Source organism: Mesoplodon bidens, assembly GCF_964165515.1.
Source record: "Mesoplodon bidens genome assembly, chromosome: 3".
NCBI lineage: Eukaryota > Metazoa > Chordata > Mammalia > Artiodactyla > Ziphiidae > Mesoplodon > Mesoplodon bidens.
This window is the reverse complement of record NC_138178.1, coordinates 95054324-95077786: the sequence shown is the minus strand read 5'-3', so window position 1 is coordinate 95077786 and position 23463 is coordinate 95054324. Positions and strand designations below refer to the sequence as shown.

The 23463-nt window shown below is 53.6% G+C and overlaps 1 protein-coding gene across 1 annotated transcript; it reads right to left on the bottom strand.

Moving 5' to 3' along the window:
- Positions 1-601: 601 nt before the first annotated feature.
- On the bottom strand, positions 602-21556 carry BMF (Bcl2 modifying factor; the record flags this gene model as incomplete). The annotated part of the gene is given in 8 exon segments (XM_081227114.1): positions 602-4586; positions 16755-16915; positions 18448-18744; positions 20917-21003; positions 21006-21044; positions 21428-21452; positions 21454-21490; positions 21492-21556. Coding segments are annotated over 8 exon segments (813 nt in total). The 3' UTR covers positions 602-4484.
- Positions 21557-23463: the final 1907 nt, after the last annotated feature.

Genomic DNA, 23463 nt, shown 5'->3' with positions numbered 1-23463 from the left:
ACTCTGTCAAGCGCTTTAAATTACCCCTTTGAGTCAGACAACATTGCTAATCCGCAAAGAAAGACAAGCCAGGAAGTCCCCCTACAACTTGCCTACCTCATGAGATGCTACCTCGACAAAAGGAAAGCGGACCCCAGCTTGACAGGGGTGGGGGGTTGTGCAGAGGGGCCGCCAGGGTACTTTTGGTCACAGAGGCTGCCAGTTGCTGAGGGCTGGCCCTGGGCAGGTCCTTTGTACACACTCCCTTTAATCCTGCAAGTCAGGCACAGCTGTAATTTACACATGGAAGAACTGAAGGCTCAGAGAGGTTAAACAACTTGCCTATGATCATTCAGCTGGTGGAGGCTGGAACCGGATCCAAATCCAGGTCTGGATCCAAAGCCCATGTTTTTCCACTTCATGGGGCCTCTGCTGTGCTGCTTACTGTGTGGTTAGAATGGCTCTTCACAACTCCAAGAGGGGAAAGGAAGTCCTGACAAAAGCCGGGGGTCCCGGACGGTAACTCAGGAGGGCAGCTGAGAAGCAAGTTGGGAGTCTCTAATCCACCAACAGATCCCCTTGTATTTTTACTACACCTTGAAAAAGACAAGCTTTGCTTTAAATGGTTTTATTAAAAACTGTACCAATTGATGGGGGAAAAGATACACACACATATATGCATGTGAAGAACACAAAGCCAAATATTCTGTACAGGTTTAAAAACAATGAGTCCCCAACCCCTCCCTCTCTCTCCTTGTTTCTCTCCCAGAGGCAGAGTGCCTAGAACCCAGGACAGCTAGCCTGGGAGGGACAAAATGCTACATTCTCACTGGGTCTCCCCGGACAGGCCCTGTGGACCCAGGGATGGGGCAGCCCACTGGGCAATGCTCACAGAGCAGGGAGAGGCACTGGCCTCCTGTGCACAGAGTGGAGCAGTGCGAACCGGGAGCCTGCAGGGCTCCGATCACCTTCCGCCCAAGAGGCTGGCGCCTCTACGAAAGAGCGTGTCTTTCTCTGCGGTTCCCTCAAGGCTCAAAGTCCCCACCAGCCTTGAGGAGCCCACTGCCCACACTGTCCCCAGGAGGCTTCACAGACTGATGGGTTACGTAGTCTGGCCAGGGTGGTCTCTCACCAAGGTGTCCCCACCTACACACAGAGGGACCCCGCAGGTTCCTCCGGCCTGGGCTGCAGCACTAATGTGCAGAAGCCCGCAGAGCTGAAGTGCCTGCTTCTGCGGGCTCTCACCTGCCCTACCCCACTGCATCAGGTCCCTCAAACGAGACAAGCTCGCAAGCTCTCCACGTGCTCCTTGCTGACTGGGACAGTCACAGTGGCTCCCCAGCCCCTAGTGGAGGCCCTGGCTGGATCACCCCAAATCACCCCCTCCCTGCCATGCCCAGGCCAGACCCATCCTTGGATGGGGCTGGGCCACTGGGGACAGAGAGACAAGTCAGCTGGGCCCCTCTGAGCGCTCGGAACGTGCCTGCCACATAGCTCCCGACACAGACCCCCTCCCCTAGGGGCTCGTGGAGGGCACTGGGAGGTGGTCTTTTTCTGCCTCGGACTGAGCAAGGAAAGGCCACGGGGGGCGGCTCTCCAGCAGCCCAGACTTTGAAGTGGGCAGAGAGGCCCGGCTGAGTCCTCCAACTCTCTGGGGGAGTCAGACGGGGGGGGCCTGAGGGGGTTCCCTCCCCAGTTCTCTCTACCGGCTTCCAGAATCCCCTACTCTGGGGTTCTGAATTAGAAGGGCTGTTTTGACCCTGAATATCAGGCTTCCCCTCCTCCAGGGCATCCCTACTGGGGAGGGAGGTTTCCAGTCCCTCTCCCACCCCCACCCTCAGCAAACCACAAAAGCTCCACAAGTCTTCTGTTGGTTACAGGTCAGGAGCCAGGTCAGACTGTCCCTCCCTCTAAATCTGATTCTCCACTCCCTAACTAGAGACAGCCAAGCTCCTGGGGGATGGGGAGACGGAGCCCAGGGGGAGGGACATGTGTCCTGAGGTTGGACTTGAGGAATGTTCAGACCAACTCACCAGGCAGAGGGGGAAGGGGCCAGTCTAGACCCCTAGGCCAATTAAAAACAGCCAGCCAGGGGGAACCTCTCTTCCTCTTGGGGCTATTCTACCTCCTGGGTTCTGGGGGGAGGGGAAGGAGAGGCATTGTACATTTTGCCCTGGCTTGCTTAGGATAGTGAGTTAGTTCCTGGCTTCACAGAAGATGGAGACAGTGCAGTCAGATGACCCTCCACCCGGCCCCAGGCACGATGTTCAGCTGAGCTGCTCAAACTCTGCGCTCAGTTCTCAGGACAGGCCACAGGACATCCCACCCAGGCCCGGCAAGGTCTCTGAAGCTGATGGCTTTGCCTCGGCACCAAGGCCTGGACCATTTATTTGCTCTCTCACTCAGCTCATGTGGAAAGTCTGCTGAGAGTAGATAAAAGTGGCTGGTAGAAATAATCCTGGTTTTCTTGTGTGTGCCACTCAAAGATACACCAGCAGCCTGCCCATCACAGCCTTGGTCCAGGAGAGGGAAAAACAACACATGTCCTATGCGCGTCAAAAAATGGTGTGGAGACACACAGGGAAGGCTGGATTTCACAATGGTCAGCGTGTCCCAGCGCCAGTCTTCATGCCTGTTCCCTGGGATCCTTCTTGTAGGCCGGAACCTATCTTCTTAGCAGACAAACCATGGTACACACCCTGAGAATATAATTCTGTCCAACAATAGGTAATACCTCCAGAACATCCAAGCAGAACAAAACCAAGGCTTATGCAGTTTGAAGTCCCTCTCCGAGCCACTGTGAGCCCATAGGGCACCTCTGTGCAAATTAGGAAAGGCACCCCTTCCTGTAAGCAGACATAGCCCTATACTAGGGCATACAGCTTAGTGAGCAGAGCACGGGCTGGATTCTAGCTTCCGTTACCTTCCTCTGCAGGTGGCCTTGTGCAGTGAACAACCTGCCTGACCGTACATCAGGAAGATCAATGTGTCCTTCAACGGTAACAAAGACCTTCTCTCTGCAGAATTAGAGGAGCTTGGGCTTGTTCAGATTTGAGAGTCTACTCAGGACTCCTCCAATTTCCTTGGGTCGCCCTGGGGTCTTCTCTGCCCAGGGAAGCCATCTTTTCCTTGGGCCTTGCTTCACCGTTAGCACCAATGTTAACTTTTCTCACAGATGCAAAAATGATAATTTAATTTCTAGGTTAACAGATTCCCTGTGTCTGCTCTCAGAGCTGCCAGACTGGCTGCTTTAAATTCTCTCCATTAGTGCCACAGCAGGGAGAGAAGGGAAGAAGTTCAGAGGCATCTGTGATCCTGCTGAGTTCCAGAGCATGCCTTTCTGGCCTGGCTGGAAGCTGAAGGAAGACAGGAAGTGTGTACCCAGCTTTGACAGTTCCACACTCTAATCACTGTCTGTTACTCTAAAAGACACATTTCAGCTGACAAAGCCGCTGTGCTGGCTTCTTCCTGTATCCCACTAGGTGTGAGAAAGGAATGGGGATAAAAGGGAGGAGGTATGTGGTTTCCAAGGAAACCAAGGGGTCTGGGTTCCTCAAGGCTGACTCTTAGAGGTGGGATGGCCGCCTCGTTTCCCAGAGCCACCGCAATGCAATCCTGTCCCTTCTGGTGCTAGAGAGCTGCTATTGGGGGTGGGACGCCGTCTGTTGGCTGGGTCTTTCAAAACAAGAGCTGACAAAGGCACAAGCTGCTGGCTACAGCACACTGACTGGCTATTTGGCTCATCCATGGTTGACACCCAGCCAGTCCCAGGCAGCCAGAGGGGGCAGTGGTTCTGCACCTCAGGACCAATCCTGGGGCTTCCAAGTAGGACCAAGTCAGACATGAGGCCTACCCAGAAGTTTGGTTCATTTTTGCGGCACATTTGAGGGGTCCGTGGAGAAACCCAACCCTCCCTGAGGTCTGCTGGAGATGACAGGGGCTGGGCAAGAATCCCTGAGCCCTTGGGGTGGGCAATGGCTGGGCCCAAGGAGAACCCAGACATGGAGCTGGCTGACCGACCTAGTGAAGTTGCCACACGCAGCTGGAAAGGCCCTGTCTGAGGCCCTGGTGGGTTAAAGCAGTGTGACCCGTCGGATCTGGGCCCCATCCACAGTGGAAGGCTGATCGGTTTGGTGGAACCAGGGGTCTAATCCAGTCTCCTATTTCTTAAATAAGTTCCTGTGTGAAAACTACAGTCCACTCGCCGGAGCACATCACTACCTGGTTGTCTTCAACCACTGACGACCGAAGGATCGACTCATCCGAGCCCTTGGGAGGTCCCACATCACAGACACACCAGCCTCTACTTCAACAGTGTTTGACAAAGGGCCCCATTCCTGGTCGAGGCCCTGAACTGGGAAAGAGGTCCCGCTTGGGTATGTCTTATGTACACAGAGAGAAATTTTTAAAATAAAAACACAAAACAACAACAACTTCACAAGACACAGTGTCAGTCCTCGCCGATGTCCTTCCGTGGTGCCCCATGTGAAGAGGGCAGCCCAGCCTCACCTGGGACCTGCCCCATTCCTGTTCTCATCTCCATTCAAAGCGAGGTTGTGCAGAAAGAGGACGATCTGCCACCACACGCGATTTCGGTTCTGCTGGTGCTGAAAGGAAAACAAAACAGAACAACGTAACTCCTAAACGCAGCCTTAGACCACGACTCCTTATCATTTCCAATCAAAGTTCAGATCCACACGTCTTGGGGCGGCACTTTAATGCCATCAGGACAGCAAACTGGGGGAGTTGGGGGAGGGACGAGAGAAGTGGCGATGAGGGGGAGATAGTTGAGTTCTCCAAATACAATTGCAGTGTGAACATTAAAAAGAAAAGACCAGGCTCTTTATGCACTGTGCACAAGAGGATTAAACTTTTTCCCCTGCTTGCAGGATTTTCCAAAGTTTAGCCAAGTGCTGCTTTTAATCAGATTGGCTCCTGAGCCCCGCAAAACTCAGCTGCATGAACAACAAACTTTCTTCAGAAAGAAAGAGAAGAACTGCCCCCCTCTCTCCCCCAGCTCCAAAGTAACACAGAAAACAAGGGGGAAAAGCGGGGGAGCCTCCATCTGCAAGTGATTTGACACTGTGAAGGTCAAAGGGTTAATCTTCCATTTAAACCACACTGCTGAGGCAGCAAAAATCTGATTTCATCCAGTGCAAACACGCACACACACAGCACACACACACACTTGTGCGCCCGCCCTCTCTCCCTTCCCAGCATCTCCAGCTCCGTGCTGCCCTTTTTATAGCTGCTCTTGACAGTAAGCCATAAATAATCCCTCTTGGAGCGCTTTCCTACTGACTGGAGCCAATTAAACGTTAAGCAAGAACATACTTGAAAACAAAACAAAAACAAAGAATGCACACTACTCTCTGGAGGTTATCCCAGGTCCTACTGTCAGGCAGAGAAGCTGGGGGCAAAGGTCAGCGGTCAGTGGCTCACAGGATTGTGGCTGGTGCCCCGCCCACACAGGTACCATTTCCCAGGGGCCAGCAGAGGTCCAAAGGGCACTGAGGGGTGCTGGAAGAGGCGGTCTTTGTTCTCTCTTTATCTGCCAGGGCAGGAGGACTAGGCTGGGGCCCTCTCCACGGGGTTCTCAGTGGACAGGGGAATAAGAACCTAGTGTGCAAAAAAGCAGCCAGCACAGAGGCTGGACTTGGATTGCCGCAGTGGCCCAGGCAGCAAGCACGCTTATGTGAAGTGTGTGTGTGTGTGTGTGTGTGTGCGCACGCACGCACGTGTGTGTAAGGGAGCTGGAGCCCCTGCTGTCTTTAACTACAGCCCAGGCCCCCACCAGGCAACTCCTAGTCAGAGGAGAAGAGGCTAGAGCAAGTCAGTGACAGAGCTGGAAATTGAGCCCAGGGCTCCTGGATTCCCAGAGCTTTGCAGGGACGGCTCGCCCTGGCCTCCCTGACCTGTCCCCAGGCAACTGTGCAGGAACCTCGCTGGGTTCCCTGTCACCCTGCCTGAGGCCACAAAGAGAGGAGAGATGTCAACTGAGGCTGACCTCAGGGCCCTGTCAGGTATTCCCCCCACCCCATACCTGTAGCAATAGCATTCCTCTTTCCCCCCCGCAGAAGGGGAGACTGGAAAACAACCCAGAAAGTGGGAGGCACAGGCTCCTGCTCAGAGGGGAAGGGAAATCGGGGTGTGCCACAGCAGAGGCCTGGCAGACTGCGACTGGGGAGACTGATGGCTTCCTCATGTTTTGTAAACAAAGACAAGTAAAAAGAGGACACACACCCGGCTTAACAAAATCTGGTTAGGGTAAAGCAGCATGAAAATGGACTCAGCTGCAAACCTGAAGACTCAGGCCGGCCTGCAGCAGCTGGGCACAGCACCCCCTCCTTCTGCTTCCCCTCCCCAGCTGCTACCCAGGACAGGTGCAAAGGTCATAGGGTGGAATACGAGGAAAATCCAGGAAAAGACTGGTCTCTGGGGAGGCCAGTCTGCTGGAATTCCGAGGCTCCTCGGGTGCCTGTTTGAAAAGGCCAAGTAACAATAACAACCATGATCCTGACAGTAACTGTAAATTGAGCGTGTCAGGTTCTGTGTTTTACATCCTTGCTTCTCAAAATGTGGTCCACTGGGCTTCCCTGGTGGCGCAGTGGTTGAGAGTCTGCCTGCCGATGCAGGGGACGCGGGTTCGTGCCCCGGTCCGGGAAGATCCCACATGCCGCGGAGCGGCTGGGCCCATGAGCCATGGCCACTGGGCCTGCACGTCCAGAGCCTGTGCTCCGCAACGGGAGAGGCCACAACAGTGAGAGGCCCGTGTACCGCAAAAAAAAAAAAAAAAAAAAAAAATGTGGTCCACGGACCAGCAGCTTCAGCATCAGCTGGGAGCTTATTAGAAATGTAGACCTACTGAATCCGAATGCACGTTTTTAACAAGATGCCCAGGTGACTTTAAGACACATTAGAGTATGAGAAGGACTGGTCACACATTAAACTCCTTTGGTCCTCTCAACAACCCTATGACGCGGGTATGTATTATCATGCCCATTTTACAGATGAGATCATTCAAAGAGTTAGGTAACTTGGCCACATAGCTAGTAAGTGGCAGGGACTGGGCTAAGTCCAGACCACCTGGCCCTAGGGCAATGTCCTTACCCATTACGACTATGCTCCAAGCGCCACCATATACATTTCTTTACACCCAAGCAGACCCTCCATCCTCCCCTTCTCTAGATCATCTCAAAACAGCTCAAGGGCCAAGGAAGGGAGATCACAACTCGACCATTTGGGGCCTGGACCAATCCCATCCCTGTATGCCTCAGTTTCTCCCCACATTCCCCTCATGGAGGCCACCTGCTGCCTGGGTAACTTCCTGGGCCCTGAGGTCTCTGGGGATGAGGCAAGGAAGCATCCTTACTCCAATCATTGTGGGTGTTGGGGAACCTAGACGCAGCTGTGGGCCAGACAGTGCTGTCAGACTGGAAGGCTGAGGTCTTGCTGGGAGACACAGACAGACCTAGGTGCACACAGGCCCAGCCTCAGGAAGGACCTAGGTTCTGTGCCTCTGCCTGGGACAGGCCTCCGGGCTCCTGAATCATCCAGGAAGGCACTCTGGGCAGTGGGTGGCTCCCCGGGCCAGGAATCAGAGGAACCTGGCCTCCCACCAGCCTGTCCGAGTCCTCAGTCTCCTTATAGGTGAAGTGCAGGTGTGGTATTAGATCAGTGGTTCCCACACCCGACTGCATCACAGAATCTACTGAGGTGGTATTGTAAATACAGAGTCCCCAGGTCCCACCCAGACCAACTGGGGCGGAATCTTCAGGGAAGGGGCCCAGGAATTTGTGTACTGAACATGCTCCCTGAGTGACATTTTTTAAAAATCAGAAGTAGCATGTATTGTCTATTTTAGTCACAAAAGTAATGTAGAAAAATTGGAAAATACAAGAAATTAGAGAGGAGAAAATAAAATCACTCATGATCCTATAGCGTAGAAGAAAACATTTCATGATTTGGTATTTTCTTTAGTCTCTTTCCTCCCTCCCACCAAAGTAATGACTTGGCCAACCCGGAGGTAAATCCTGCCCAGGTGCTTCTGAGGCAGCCAGGCCACAGACAGGCATTTGGAAACCACTGAGGTGCTTTCCAACCCTAACGTTTGTTGATTCGGAGTTTGTCATCCACAATTACCTTGAGGACTATAACTCAGAGCTCCAACAACTGAATTCGGTCAGCCTGGCGGAGGGTCTGGGTGGGCCTGGAGAACAGGCTGCCTAGTACAGGGTCAAGCTGGCTGCCTTGGCAGCCATGCGACCAGCAAGAACAGGGCCTGAGAAACCATCTACTGCCCCAGCGACCCTTTCTCTGAGCACAAGCAATGCCACACATACCCCAGTCAGCCTTCTCCTGCCACAGGGCAGCCCCCAGAATGCCCTTTTTTGAAAGGAAACCACATTGCCACATAGCAAGAGAATCAAAGAATGCCTTGATTTTTGAGGAACAACAATAAATAAAATATTTTTTTTAAAATTAAACGAAAGTGCCTGACTAGAAAGGAAAGAAAAAGGTCTTGAAGGGAGGCCAGGGAGAGAAACAGTTGAGAAGGAAGGAAATCAACATTCACCGAACAGGACAAGGTACACAGACACCGAAACACCAGAGCACATGGATCCTTCCAGGAGAGGGGGAGAAGGGGAGAAGGAAGGGGGAGCCAGGAACGGGTACGCTTGGCCTCTGACTCTCAGGCACCTGGCACAGCACCCAGTGCAGAGACTGAGATCAGTGGGTACAAACCCCTGGTGCAAGGCTCAGCTCTCCCAGGCTGGCTTGGGACCCCTCAAAGTTTGGGAACCTGCAAAGAATGGGGGTTCCCAGAATGCATAGCCAGGGTAACCTCAGGGGTAGGAGACTGGGGTTCAGGAGGTCGGAAGCTGATGCGAATTTAAGCTTACACCAGAGCTCTCAAATTCAGAGCCGAGAGGGTAGGACCAAGACGTGGAAGGAAAGAATAGAGGTGAACGCCCCAAGGGCAGGGGCCCTAACGTGGTGGATAAAAAATATTCTCTTCAGTTAGGAGAGCACAACCAGGCATGAGAGATCTAGGGTTCTTCCTTCAGTCCCACTTTCTTTCTGTGGTCAGGGGATGGAGGCAGTCAGTTGACAAGTGTTTGAGTCACTCCCCCTGTGCACAAGGGACTGTAACTGAACACCCGGATCATTCGTCCTGGATAACAGGGAACACGTAGGGCACATAGTAGGTATTCAACAAGCACACTGGACTGACTATAGCAAAGTCAGCCTTGCAAGATAACCCACTTGTCTGAAGCCAGGAACAACTGATGTCTGGCCAGGTCTAAAGATGTACTTGATGTGATGGGATCAGCCTCTTGCCTAGAGAGGCCCAACTAGTAAAAGGCTTTTTTTTTTTTTTTTTTTTTTAAAGAGCTGGCTGTGGTGTCTGACAAGGTTGGATTACACAAATCAAACTCTGTTTCATCCCACATGGCCTCTGCCCTAAGCACAAAGAGTGTTCCCTGCCCCCCCCAGATAAGAATCTCCCTCTGTCTCTCCCCCTTCGGACCCAATTCACACCCTCTGGGGACTCTGTGTGTCACCAGTGTACCAGATGCTCCAGCAAGAGCTAATTCACCCCCAAAGAATTCGAGGAAGGAGCAAAGCTACATTGTAGCCCTGATTTAAAAGAAACTAACACACAAAATGCAAACTTACCAAACAGATAGCAATTTATATCGCATACTTAAAATGCTTTCCTATTGTCTCTTTTGCTCCTCACAAAGGTCTGGGACATAGGAAGGGCAGGTATTATTTTCAAGCCCATTTTACAGATGGGGAAGCAAAGGTTCAGAAAAGTTACCCCAAGCAAGTTAGTTGGGAGGGGGTGATTCAAACCCCTGACTTCTGACTCCAGAGCTATGTTCTTTCACTAAAATATTACAGTGTGTTTATTCACATTATGAAAATGGTATTAACTGTTCAAAGAGAATCCCCACCTAACTGCTCCCCTAGTATGTTTGAAGAAATTGTTTCCAGATCATTATTTAGTAAGGATGCTGTGGACCAGAAAAAAAATAAACCTTTCAGAGGCAGAGCTAACTGAAGATCAAACAGAAATGAAGCTGAAACTGGCCTGAAATGATAACTGCAGATCATTTTCTGAAACCATGCTCAGTTTCTTTAAAATGCAGAGTTGTATCTACCCTGCTTTACAGGGAGATACACTCTCTCTAAAGTGCCATTTTCCTACCTCACCTCTTCCCTTTCCCCCATCCGTTTTAAACCCGCCACGGCAAGGCTGAAGGACAAAGCCTTGCTGTTGAGAACAGGAATACAGAGCTAAGGAAGACTTCAGGAAAACTCCACATGAAAGAAGTCGGGAAGATGTTTGTTTGATTCAGCAAACTTTTATCAGGTACCCAACTGAGCTAAGAGTTACGAAGCACCAAAATGAGCAAGCTGTAAGGCTTGTCCTCGATTATTTTACCATCTGAAGGGGGGAAAAGCAAGAACGCAGAACTCAGTTTTAAAGGAGTCAGAGCCAGGGTCGGGCAGTAAGTGAGAGCTCCGTCAGGTTCTCACCTTCTGGGCAGCGCTTGCTGAGGAGCAGGGGTGCGTAATGGGGAGACCATGGTTTTAGGATCAATCAGATCTGCATGGCTCCCAGCTCAGCCACTTACAGTGGAACATGGGCATGTGATCCCACTTCTCTGAGCCCCAGCTTCCAATAAAATGGGGATAATGGGGTCTCGAAGTACAAGGTTGCTGTGATGATTAAATGAGAAAAGTATACGTAAAGCATCGAGGCGGTGGCTGCCCCAGGCATCGAGGCGGTGGCTGCCCCAGGCAGCTCCCCACTCCCTGGTGAGGACAAGGGAAACCTGGGCCCGACTGCACTTTGCTGAGCAGTTCCCTCAACACCCTCAGCTCAAAGCACCCCGCCCCAGGAGCGCTATCTTCTCGGCAGGCTCATGAAGTCCTGAGGAAATCCTTGACTTTGCACTGTGAGATGGGCCATGGCAGCCAGAGGCAGCCGGGCTCAGAATTCCAGGCTGCCAAGCTGGGCAAGGGATTCTGAGACCCACGGGGCAGCCCCTTGGGCCCCGTTGGCCCACTGTCCCAGATTGCTTTTGACTTAGACACCTGAGGAATGAGCAACGTGGCAAAACAGAAAAGGGAAAATAATCCTCCTTGACAAGAGCTTCCTCAGCCCAGCCAGCAGTGCTAACAGGAGGTTGAAGCCACCAGCTGCCACAATAGAAACACAAATCACTTCTCCCAGGAAGAAAGGGCAGCCTGGGGCTGGCTGAGTCGAAGACAGGGGGGCTTCCTCTAACATCGGTGGAAGCCACCGGCTTCAGCCACTGGGGGTGTGGGGATAGGGCTGTGTTTGCCACCCATGTCCCCAGAGCCATGGGCTGCCCCTCCACGGCCTGGAGATGGGAAGGACTGAGGCCCTTACCCAGCTTCCCCCAGGTGGCTCTGTCTCCCCCAGTCTGAGAACAGCCCCATCAAACTAATGGGCAACTTCTTAAGAACTCAGGGGGGAAGAGGGGTATGTGTGCTCGGGTCAAAAATGAGGGAGAGAGGGGACTGAGGAGGGGGCTGGTCTGTTGTGGGTCTACAGGACGCTGGAGAAGGATCCCCACATGGCCCCAACTCCCAACTTGGGGCCTTTTCAGCTGGCTGTTCTCGTCCCGCCCGGGACCAGTCCCTGGACAGGACAAGCAAGCTGAGCACAGAAGGCCGGACCCTCCTCCTCACCGTGCACACCGGCTGTTCTTGTACTGGTCATGGAACATGCCCTCTTGGTTGCCAGACTTGGATCAAAAGGCAAACAAGATGTTTTTCTTTATCCCTCTTTTCTAGAACCTCCCCCAAAGTCCTCCCTCCCATCACCACCCCCTCCAAGGAAAAAAAAAAAAAAAACCCAAAGCCAACCCCATCCCCATGGCTTGCCTTGGTGGGGAGGGAATGAACTGTTCGGAACTACAAGGCCCTTCTCCTGGAAGACAGAGCAGTCAGGTGCAGAGTTGTGTGGAGAACTCAGCTCTACTCAGCCACGCTGATGACTCAGAAGCTAAATATAGTGAGCGATATAAACAGAGCCAGCCACAGAGCAAACACAGGGCCCCCAAGCCCTGGCCCTGGCTCTCACGCACAGCGCTCTCCACAGCCCCTCCCCAAGCCTCACTCTTCCCCAGGCAATGTCCGAGGGGGACCTTCCACTCCGGGGACACAGGCTGGCTCCGTAGGGACCCTTCTCACTCTAGGGAGGATCTCTGGGGCTCCAGCCCAGGGCTGTCCCATCTAGAGCCTGAACAACTTTATTAGCTATAGTCTGAGCTCCAGAAAACCACTCACCAACAAGGAGAGCATCCCAAAGGGTCAGAAAGTAGTTAGGAGCTCCCTGAACAAAGGATCCAGGCTGCTGGCGGAGAGGCCACTAGTTAATAAACCATGCAAACACCACCTTGGGTACAACTTCCAAAAGAGCTCCCGAAGGACAAAATCCTAAGATCAGCTTTTAACCCATTTTCAAGTGTTAAACTGTCCACGCATTAATAGTTATACATATTACAATTCCCAAAGGGCTTTCAGATCAACTCTACAAGATGGGTGTGAGAAATCGAGGCTCGGAGAAGTTAAGTGACTTGCCTGTGAACACAGAACTCACAAGTGACAGAGGTGGGATTTGAACTCGTATTTGTCTCTAAGTCCAGGATTCTTTCTGTGATCTTGCAACTAAAGATGGTTTCAACTGAGTGGCTGAAATTTTTCTCAGATGTCATTTTCCAGAAAGTCTAATTACTATTCAGGGAATTTCCAAATCTGACTGTTCTGAATGGAGCCACTCCTGGTCCAAGTGAAAAAGCCACTTCCAACATGAAGAATTCCAATCCTCCTGTAGCTTTACTCATGCAACTGTCTACAGTAGCCACGTTTTTCTTTCTTTTTTTCTTTCTTTTTTTTTTCTTTTCTTTCTTTTCTTTTTTTTAGGATTCTTGCCTTCTTAACATCGCCCGGAAATATCCCACAACGTTCAAGATGGTGCCTTTGGGACAGGAGACTCTCCTAAGGGGATGGGACACCAGCTTCTGTCCACTCTTCGGCTCATGGTGGAGGAGACCACAGCAGGAGGAATGGAGAGAAGCTGGGACTCACCTTCTGGCCAGAGCATCCCTTGAGCTCAGGGAGGAAGCAAACCTGTACTGCCATCTTCCCTGTAGAAGCTGGGCAAACAAGAAACACCAGGGCACCCTCACAGAGCCAAGGTCAAGGTAGGCCACAGTCAGCAGACCACCAGAGGTCACCTGCTATAGCTGGGCAGCTCACAGAAGAGCAAGGAGGAGAATCTTTCACTCCTGACCCAGGCAGAGGAAGTTGGGGGTGTGTGACCAGGTTTGGAAAGGCTTTTACCTCCATTCACTCTGCCTCAAAGTCTCTTGCTGCTTTGGAGACCCAAAGCGCTGACAGCAAGCACCTCGCTGGCACTGATCGTCTGCTTCCAATTCCTTGCCCAGAGAATCCACCCTAAACAGGTGGCTGACCTGAACTTGGGTAGCCAGGCTAGAGCTCCATCCAGCAAGCTCCTTGAGAAACATGCTGGGAGGGCTTATGGCCCACAAAAACCAGCACCAGGGGGAATTTGGAGCATGTTGCATCTAGAGTCATGCTGATGCACTCACTTTGCCATAAAGCCATCCTACAACACACTACCATTATCACACCCTTCCCTGTGCTCCACATCTCCCAGGGAGAAGGCTTCCTCTCATACAGAAAAAGGACAACTGAGGTCCCTAACCAGGGACAAAAGGCAGGAGCTCACATTCCCTACAGGAGTCGGGAACCCATGGCCACAGTCTGGCCCTGGGACACCAATCCCAGACCTGAGGAGAGAAGAGATGGCCAGGCTCCTTCAACCTTCTTACTGCCTTTTGGGTTGTCTTTCTTGCTTATTTAACTCAGCCCACAGTGATGGAGATTGACCACTATTCTCCTAGGAGAAATGTACAAGGCCAAGACCCAAAACTGAACAGCTTTGATGCTGATTTCTCTGGACAGGGTAGGTAGAAGGGAGCTCATGGGAGGGAGCTCACGGGAGGCAGCTCTGCTCAGGGACCAGCTGGACAGGTGGGGTGGGAAATGCACTGTGAACTGACAAGAACAAATATGGGGGACAATCAGGATTATAGAGAGACAGAAGAAAACAAGCATTAAAGAATACCTACTGTGTGCCTGGAACTCTCGTAGGTATTTTCTCACTGAATCTTCACGATCAGATTCTCTGGCATTAGGTCTAATTTACAGAAGAGGAAACAGGCTCTGCCAGAGACTTCCCGGTGTCTAGTAGGTAGCAGAGCTGGCATTCAAACCTGGGCCTTCTGACTTTGTATCTGAAGCCTAGAGACTTAACCCTAAATTACTTCCATCCCAGTGCCTCAGTCTCCTTGTCTGCATAGATGAGGGGAAGGAATAGGGAAAGAAGATGAAGGATAAGAATGTAAGAGCGACAACAGTATTGTGTAGATACGAAATATTTAGACATTAGTTTATATCATAATCAAGTTCAGAAATGACTCATTTCTTAAAACTAGCTGCTAAAAGGTCCTACACGTGCCAGCTCTCCATCTGCCCATAGCCTTTACCCCGGCCCTTCCCACAGGACGAGCTCCTAGGGAAGTGAGCAGGGCGAGCAGGGAGGAGGGGGATAAAAGCAAGAAGACTCCAGTGGACAAAAAGCCTGGCTCTTTGCAATGGAAAGTTTGGGGAAACCAGCTCTTGGCTAGAAAGGCCTCGTTGGCCAGCCTCCTGCCACTGCACGGTAGGAGTAGGTAGCTGGCAGGATGGTGAGGGGCCCAGGGAAGTCAGGAACCAGTAAGAGGTGAGGTGCAGAGCAGGGGAGACTCTCCTCCAGTTCTCCTCTGGCTCTGCCCCTCCTCCTCCCCAGCTGGAAGGCTCTGGCTAAGAGGACAGCACCTTGTATGGAGTTGAACCAGGCCTTCAAAGAGACAGCCCTGGACGGGGGTCAATGATGGCAAGCAGCAAAGAGCACGGTCAGACCTGGGATCAGGGCCAGTTTCTCCTGTGCGGAACTGAGTCAGGAAGAAAGGGCCCTGGGCTGAGTTCTGGTCCTGTGCCAGGGCTCAGCTGGGCAAGGGAGGCCTCCCAGCCTGCTCCCAAGCCCACAGGGGCTCACCCGTGGATGGCTGAACATTCTGGGAAAGAACAGGTGAGAGAGATCAGGGCTATTGGGAACGCAGAAAACTGCCTTCCAGATAGTTCTCCAGACAAGCCTGGGAGACCCACAGTCACCGTGTCCTCTATCAGCTGCAGCCCCGGGACCGGAAGCTGCGAGCTCAGGCCAACCACAGGCCTACACAACCAGGGCAGAGTGAATGGGCAGGAAGAAGGCCAAGAGGCAGAAATCAAGAATCAGAGTGCATCCACACATGGACTGAAGGGGAAACTCTAAGCCAAGTCTCCACAGAAAAATCAAAGGAGCGAATAGGGGCTGGAGCTTGGAGCCAGAGGAGGCGGCTAGGCTGCCTTATTATCTAAGCATAGGGCCACCCTCCCTTCCTGAGGGACTGGGAGAGCCACCAGGACCAGGTATAGCCCCAAGTTTCCCTAAGAACCCCTTAGCAGGGGCACTCACCATATCTAACCCCGGATGACCTGTTCTCAGGAAATCCAAAGTCAATTTCTCTTCCCCCTGGTGCTGGCCAAGTCAAACCTTCTATTACCAATAGCTGTCCTCTGGTCACCCGAAGTTCCCTATCTAACCTCAGGGTCTGCCCAATCATGGTGGATTATTTATTCTCTTGATTTCCTGATATACAGTCAGATATAGACTTACACATGCGCGCGTGCGCGCGCGCGCACACACACACACACACAGCTGACTGGGCCAGGGACACTGTCCCACAGGTAGCAAATGTGTTCACTTCCAGGTGGTGTGCCTTCGCTTCAGCAGTGGTTGTACTAGCAGGGATCCAGCCTCAGGCTCCTCTCCCCACCTTGGCAGCCATCCAGAAAGTCAGCCCAGAGAGGAAGGGTTAAGCGCCCAGGGACGGCCCAGACAGCGGCTGCAGAGCAGGGCAGCCTCCAGCCCATGGCACGTAGGGCTCCTCCAGCACGAGCCCGCCAGCCGCCGCCTTTGTTGATGGGCTCTGCCGCATGCTCCACTGACACGCGATGCTCCGCCCTGGCGGGGCTGGTGCCAGGCTGCCGGCCAAGCGCCCGGCCGAGCGCCCGGCCGCTGGTCTGGAGAGACTCTCTGAGGTACACACTCCAGAGTCCCAGGCCCCGGTTCCCAGGCAGAGACAATGAGAAGCGGCCTCCCCAGCTGGAAAGTGTCAGGTTACAACCGGTTCCACCACTTTCCCCAACTCAGGCCCATCCCCGGCCTTGGTTACCCATTTTACACTGCACCGCAGCCAGGCACCCCCGACTGTCCAGTCTTCCTCAGCACCCTGAAAATCTTCCCCTTAGGCCTGTAAGGAACCACCTCCCACCCCTGGCCTCAAGAAGAGAGAGTCTGTCAATCAAGGCTGCAGAAAGCTATCCCATCCCCTGGGAGGGATCGTAGCATCTCCCTGGAGCCTGAGCTGAGAGTGGGCAGATAAACAACTTGTATCTCAGAGGTGAGGGCAAGAGTGCCCATCCAGTCCACGAGAATCACAATAGCATGAGGCCAAAACTCTGGGACCTTATCCTTGGGGCCTGGCAGAGACAGAGTTACTGAGGCAGGCCCCAGCCCCCCAGCCCCAGCAGACGCACCCCCCCCAAAAGTCCCCCATGCCTACTTGCTGCATATGAAGCCGATGGAACTGGTCTGCAATGCGCTGAAGTTTTCGGGCAATCTGTACCTCTGCTCGATGTTGCCACTGCCCTTCAGCGGGCTGCTCACCAAGGGGCAAGCCTGCAGGGAAACCGGCAGGGAGGGGGAGCCGGTAGCCGGCATTGCCTGCAAAGACAGAGGGCCCACATCTCAGCATGCTCCACAGCTGCCCCATCCTCCCCATGCCTGCCACTCCTGGCCGAGACCTGGGGCCGAGGGCAGACCCTAGTGTGGGAAAGGAGAGGAACTTAGTCTGCCTTTAGCAGGGCACTCTGCCAAATGTGGACAGCCTGACTTGCTTGCTGCCCAAGAGTGTGAAAGCTGATGTTGGAGAAGACAAGGGAATGGTCCCAGCCTTGCCTTCAGTCCTCCATTCACCGGCAGTGCCATGGCAAAGGTAATAAGTGTGGGTGAACTTGCCAACCTTCTGTCCTTATTTACCCAGCTACGCTTGACCACAGTTTATTATTTATTACCCTCATATAGTAGCAGCAGGCTGAAGCTCTTTTCTGGAAAAGCACTGGAGGCAGCTCTCCAGAGTTCCTGGGTTGAGCAAAGCAAGGGGACAGAGAACGAGAAAGGCAAAAAGTATCTTCGCTTTTTAATGCAGCAGAAGAAGGCTGGTCTCAGGCCCTGAAGCTCTGGGCAGTGGCACAAAAAACACGGAGAGAGGACTCCTCTGAGCCACAGATTAGCCAGGTTCCTTTCTGGAGGCAGCCCCAGGCCAGACCTCTAGACCTGCGCTCCTCACTTACCAAGAGCTGCCACTAGGGGCGCCCGCCGGCCTGCTCCCGTCTTTCCCTCTTCCCCGCCTGCCTTATCTATCTTCTCAGACTCCTGCCAGGACTACTTTGCCAGAATTGTCCTATAGGGCAGCTCCCTCTGGGAATAACTGCAGCGTCTCCTCAATCTGCTCCGTCAGACACAGCAAGATAGCCTCCAAACCTCGGCCCTCTCTCCAGAAGCTTTGTGCTAAATGAAGAAAACAGACTGAGTGTCTAACCCTGCCCTTTTGCCAGAGGAAGGCAGATTGCTCATAAAACCAACCACTGAAGCCCACAAATGAAGGGGTCTTGTCTGATTGAGCCTTGGAAACAGCCCCTTTGCTGGCATTGAGCCCAGGCAGGCCCAACCTCTTTCTCCAGTTCCCCTTCCAAGCACAGAAAGTCCCAAGTGACAACTGGGGGCCACCTTCTGCCTTCAGGAACCTACCCTCCCAGAACAGGCTGGGTTTTTCCCTTCAGTGTTAACAGCGAGTCACAGATCCCCCAGCCTTCCCCACGCAGCGTTAGCCACTTTACAGAAGGTACATCACTATCACCACACAAAGGGCTGGGCCACACAACAGGCCACAGGATGTAAAGGCCAAGGCCCAGGTACCCTTCTTCCAACCCAAGGAGACACCATGGACCCAAAGATCCTTCCAGGAAGGGACAAAAGAGCAGAAAGAATGGCAAGGCAATCTGCCCTGCTTGGGGCCTGAGGAGCACAGGTGAGGAACAGTAACAAGCAGAGAAGCAGCAGGTGAGAGTTAAAGCATCGATAGCCCTTGCTGCTCAATTTGGGGAAGGAAATAGCAAAGAGCAGGTTTGGGGAGGGAAAGTCCCCTCTTTTCCCCCAGTCTCTAAGGGAGGAGTCCTGAGGCTAAGAGCACTCACCATAAAAGAGTCGCTGGGGTTCCTCAGTCACCCCACAAGGCAGCATGACACCCTGGCTTGGGGAGGCTGGACTGAGAGTCTGGGTAGCCTTGTCTTCCTGGCTGGTGGGTCGAAGCCCAGGGCCACAGCAGTGCGTGAGAGGGAAGAGCTGCAGACGGCTGAGGGGGCAGTCCAGCTGGCTCTGGGCAAACAGGTCAGCAGAGAGCAAGCTCCCAGGCTGGGTCCCCGGCTCCCCATCCTCTGGCTGGAACACATCATCCTCCAGCTCCTCCACACACTGGGGTGGCTCCATCTCCCCTGTTAGGGTGCAATGCAGGCATCCGGGAGGCTGCCCCCACCCAGGCTATACCTGGAAGGACTCCCCTCCCCTTCTTTCTTTCCTGCTCCCCCTTCTTATGTGGAGAAGTGGGGTCAGGTACTGACGACAGACAACCCTAGAGCTAAAGCACTGCCAAGGGTGACACTGCCCCCAAATGTGGGCTGCCTCGCAGTTCTGAGACTCTCCACGCTTCTTCCCTGGGCCCACTCAGAACCACCTTCCCTCCCCTCGGCCTCTTCTTCTAACCCAGGCTGGTCACGGTCATGCAGTTTGACTGCTATTGACTCTGAGCCATAGAGGGGTATGATCAGCTGCTACAAGCACGCAGGGTACCTGGAGAAATGTCAACAAGACTAGCCTCTGTGAGTAGCTGTGGGAGGGCAGAGGGCGCTGTGACTGGCTGTACACACAGTGCTCACAACACACACACACACACACGCACACTCACTCACTGGCCTGAGGAGTAACCACCAAACTCTCATCTCACTCTGAGCTGAGCTCCAGGCTCAGCAGCAAAAACAAAAGCCAGCAGTCCTAGGGTGGCCAGGTTCCCTCCAAACCTGCTAAGCCCTACCCAAGACCCTAGTCTCCACCCCCTGCTTGCTCAACACAACAAACAGGCTGAACGATGTGGTAAGAGTGTGTCCTGGGAGAGAGAGCGGAGAAAAACCCAGGTTAGTCATTGCAGCTGCCCTCTCAGCAGAGTACAGCTGTCTGCCCACCACAGCTTAGCCTAGAGGGGAGGTCCAGCACCCAGCAAAGCGGCCAGCCTACCCCAGCTCAGTCTACTCACTAGTCTCCACAGCTTCAAATCTTTCCCCAGAGCCTACCACTCCTGCCAGCGTTGAACCTGAGATTGGTACAACCTGCCTCACAGAAGGAAGTGAAATTTAGCCCTCTGTCTGTGACCTCACTCGCTGCCTAAACTCCTCAGGTTGTTGAAACGAGTTTCTTGGTGATAAAGAAGTTCCACTTGCTCCACCCGATGGCTCTTGGAAGTCTGAGCTTGGAGCCACGCAGCATCTTGAGCTCCCAAGCCAACCCCTTATACACACACCAGGAACCCCTTAGGGTCCTTGAGGCAGCCAGAAAAGCAACCACCTGAATGGTTAAGGATACAGAGAGACAGTGTTTGTCATTGCCAGAGTCAATTAGAGGTCCCCTGGGAATTCTGTCTCCCAGTCTCTTGCCTTTGAAGAACAAGCCAAATGGTCTGTGGGTTGGTAAAGTATTTAAGGCAGCTCAGTTAAATTCAGAAATCTTGGCTTTCTCAAATGCAAGCGCTCTCTGAGGTGCTTGCTTCAACCCTCCCTCCATTCCACCCCCCTTGAGCTATCTATGGTCCCTATCCTGCCCTCTTCCCTGGACAGCGAGGAGATGCCCGCTTGGATGGCAAAACAGGCACATGGTGTTCTTTGGACAGTGTTTCCCAAAGGGGAGTGAGAGAACTACACTTCATCAGTACCAGGAAACAAGGTTTCCCGCTGAAAGGACCAAGTGCTGTCCTGCCAGTCACCTGGCAGGGGCTCCCCTCCTGCCCTTCCACCTCCTCTCAGCAAGTTGGCAATCCCAACCTAAGATGGGGCCCTCCAAAGCCAATCACAGTCAGGAGTCATTGTCTTGGGTTTTCCTTTGAAGCCTATCACCTCCCCCACCCGCTCCCAGCAAAGCCCCAAATTCCACCCTTGCCTGGACTGGACAGTGGGGGAGGTGCAGCCAGAGGGTGTGGCTCTGCAAGCCTGAGGGGGACCCTTCCCACTCTCCACAGGAACTGCAGGTGGCTCTTCTGCAGGTGGGAGCCTCTGGACAGGTGCTGGACAAGGTCAAGTGTAAACTGAGATACAGTAAAGAGACCTTCTTCTCCCCTTCCCCTGAGCTGAAGAGGTGGTGTGCAAACCGGCAGGAGAAGGGCACTTCCTAAGTGCACTACTAGGGAAGTCTTTATTCCTAGCAAGGGGCTCTAAAGCCTGCTGGAGCCATCCCAGCCCTTAAGGACTCTAACAGGGATGCTGAAGTCAGACTCCTTCTCCTAGGAGAAGCAGTAGCTAGACATTCTGAACCTCGACGAGGGCTAAAATCTGGCAACGCACACATACATACACACACACACACACACACACGCACACGCACTCACACAACACACTGCAGACCTGGGTGACTCCAGGAGAGAATCTCGGCCTCCGAGTCGTGATGCCAGGGCTCCGCGCCAGGGTCCAGCGTGATGAGCACTCGGGGGCTTGGCGCCCAAACTCAGTTGGGAAGGAGGGAAAAAGCCCGGCTGTTAAGGAGAGGAGCCTTCAGACTCCGCAGGGATGCAGGACGTCCCACAACTCCCTGCCCTACCCCAAAGTCAGATCCAGAGGCCGGGCTATTCTCGAGCGCCCAGGTCTGCTCAGTAAGTGCACCGCAGGTTCCCCTGCCCACCTGGACCCAACTCCTTGGAGTCTCAAATGCTACTACCCCCACGTTCCTTCGTGGAGCAGCGCACTTAGATGTGGGTTTTGTACCCCGTTCCCATACCCCAGCGCCCCAGTCCATGGTCACTCTAGACGCCCGCAGCCCAACCCTTCCCGGGCCCCCACGCGCAGCGCGATCCTCTCCCCGCTTCCCCAAGGAGGTGCGATCCAACACCGCCCGGCCCCCTGCCGTCCGGGCGCTCACCGGGCTGCGACGGAAGGCGGGAGGCGGGAGGCGCAGGCAGGGGCGGCGGCGGCGGCAGGCGGGCTGGCGCGGGTGGAGGCCACTCTGCACCGCGCGGTATTGTTTCCAAAATACGCCCGCTCGGGGCATCCCGCAAACAGCTGATGAGGCCCCGCCTCTGGCGCGTCACACCGACGGCTGGCCAATGGCGAGTGGAACCCCAAGTCCCGGGCTGGGCGGCTGCCAGGGACGGTCACGAATGTACGAACCTTCCCTTGGAAACACTGCAAGGGGCCGAGCCAAATTCCGACCTCCTCCAGAAACGCAATCGGAGCGCCGTCGCCCACGCAGGTTCGGTTCCTAAAGCCGGCTCGGGGAGCACTCGAGAGCCCTGGAGTCCTCCCTATTAGGAGGGAGATAGGGGGCGCCAAAGTGACTTTTGTCTTCTCTTTCAAGGGGCCGAATAATTTTGGCGCGTCCAGAAAGGGAGTGGAAGAGGAGGAAGCGGGGAGTGGCAAAGCATCCTCCCGGCTGCTGGGCAGGTCAGAAGAAAACTCCAGCCCCAAAGCTGTAGGAAGGTTGAGAACACGTGTGTCTGACACTGTTATCGAGTAACATTCAGATCAAACACATCCAAAGGGACGCTCATGTCCTCTCCTTGACTGGGCGTGGATAGTCAACATAAACAAAATTAAATCTGGCCGAGGAGAGGAGAGATCAAGAATGCAGGGGCTGCTTGGGCAGTTGACACGCGTCCTGTTCATGGCAGCACCCAGAGATGGTTCTGGGGCTGCAAGGAAAGCAACGTGTCCTGCAGACCGCAAACTATCGGCAAGGGAGTCTCTGGGCTATTTCACAAACATTTATTGAGCACCTACATTGTGCCAGCTACTGGGCTAGGTGACAGAAACCTGGTGCCGGCCCTCAGGGAGCTTATAACCTACCTAGAGAAGTAGACCGGAAAATAATGGAAAGCAACATGAAATGTGTTACTGCCAGGGATAACGACTGCTGGGAATGCAGAAAAATTTAGAATGCAAAGACTGGGGAAGGCTTCAGGGAGGTGGCTTTTGACTTGGACCTCGAAGGATGGGGCAATTTTTCAATCAGGAAAGCCAGATAAAATAGCCAAGACCTAGCCTGAGCAGGATAAAGAGCTGAACTGGAAAACTTGTCCAGGGAGCAAGGGCAGGCTGGAGGACAGGATCATTGGGTGCACACCCGGATTGAGGAAGGGTGGGCATGGGCAGGGAGGTTCAGATCAGATTACAGAAGTGTCCCTGGAATGGCAGGCTGGGGAGTCTGCACTTTATTCCGGAGGCAAACGGGAGCCAGCAAAGATTTTATAGAAGATGACTCACTTGACCAAGCCTGGACTTGAGAAAAGATAAACGAAGAGACCAGAAATCAGCGAGAGGGATCAGTCCCTGCAACAGATTAGGTGATCAATGATGGGACCTGACCCAGGGCACAGTGGGGACTGGCAGTGCTCTGACCACCAAGATGCTCTCTCTGGGTTGTAAACCCAGACAGATTTAAGCTAAGTGGAGCTGGGACTCTTAGCCCAGTGGAGTCTGAAGTCTCCTTGTACCTTTTTCCTACGCATTCTTTCCCTAGCTCCCTCAAAGAGTACCTGAAAGAGAGTGGACAAGGCATGAGGGCTGTGGTTGCTAGAATAGGAAAAACTGTCCCCAAAAGAATGGAGAAGAAGGAAAAAGGAAAAGGGGAAAAGTCAAGCTTGGCCATCAGCCCAGTCCCCACAGAAGTTGACAGATGTCCAGAAAGAGGTGCTGGAGCGGCTTCCCTGGTGGCGCAGTGGTTGGGAGTCCGCCTGCCGATGCAGGGGACATGGGTTTGTGCCCCGGCCCGGGGGGATCCCGCGTGCCGCGGAGCACCTGGGCCCGTGTGCTGTGGCCGCTGGGCCTGCGCGTCCAGAGCCTGTGATCCGCAGCGGGAGGGGCCGCGGCAGTGAGAGGCCTACGTACGGCAAAAAAAAAAAAAAAAAGAGGTGCCGGAGCCAAAAGGAGGTATTTTATTTTACCAGGAGGCTTGGCCAA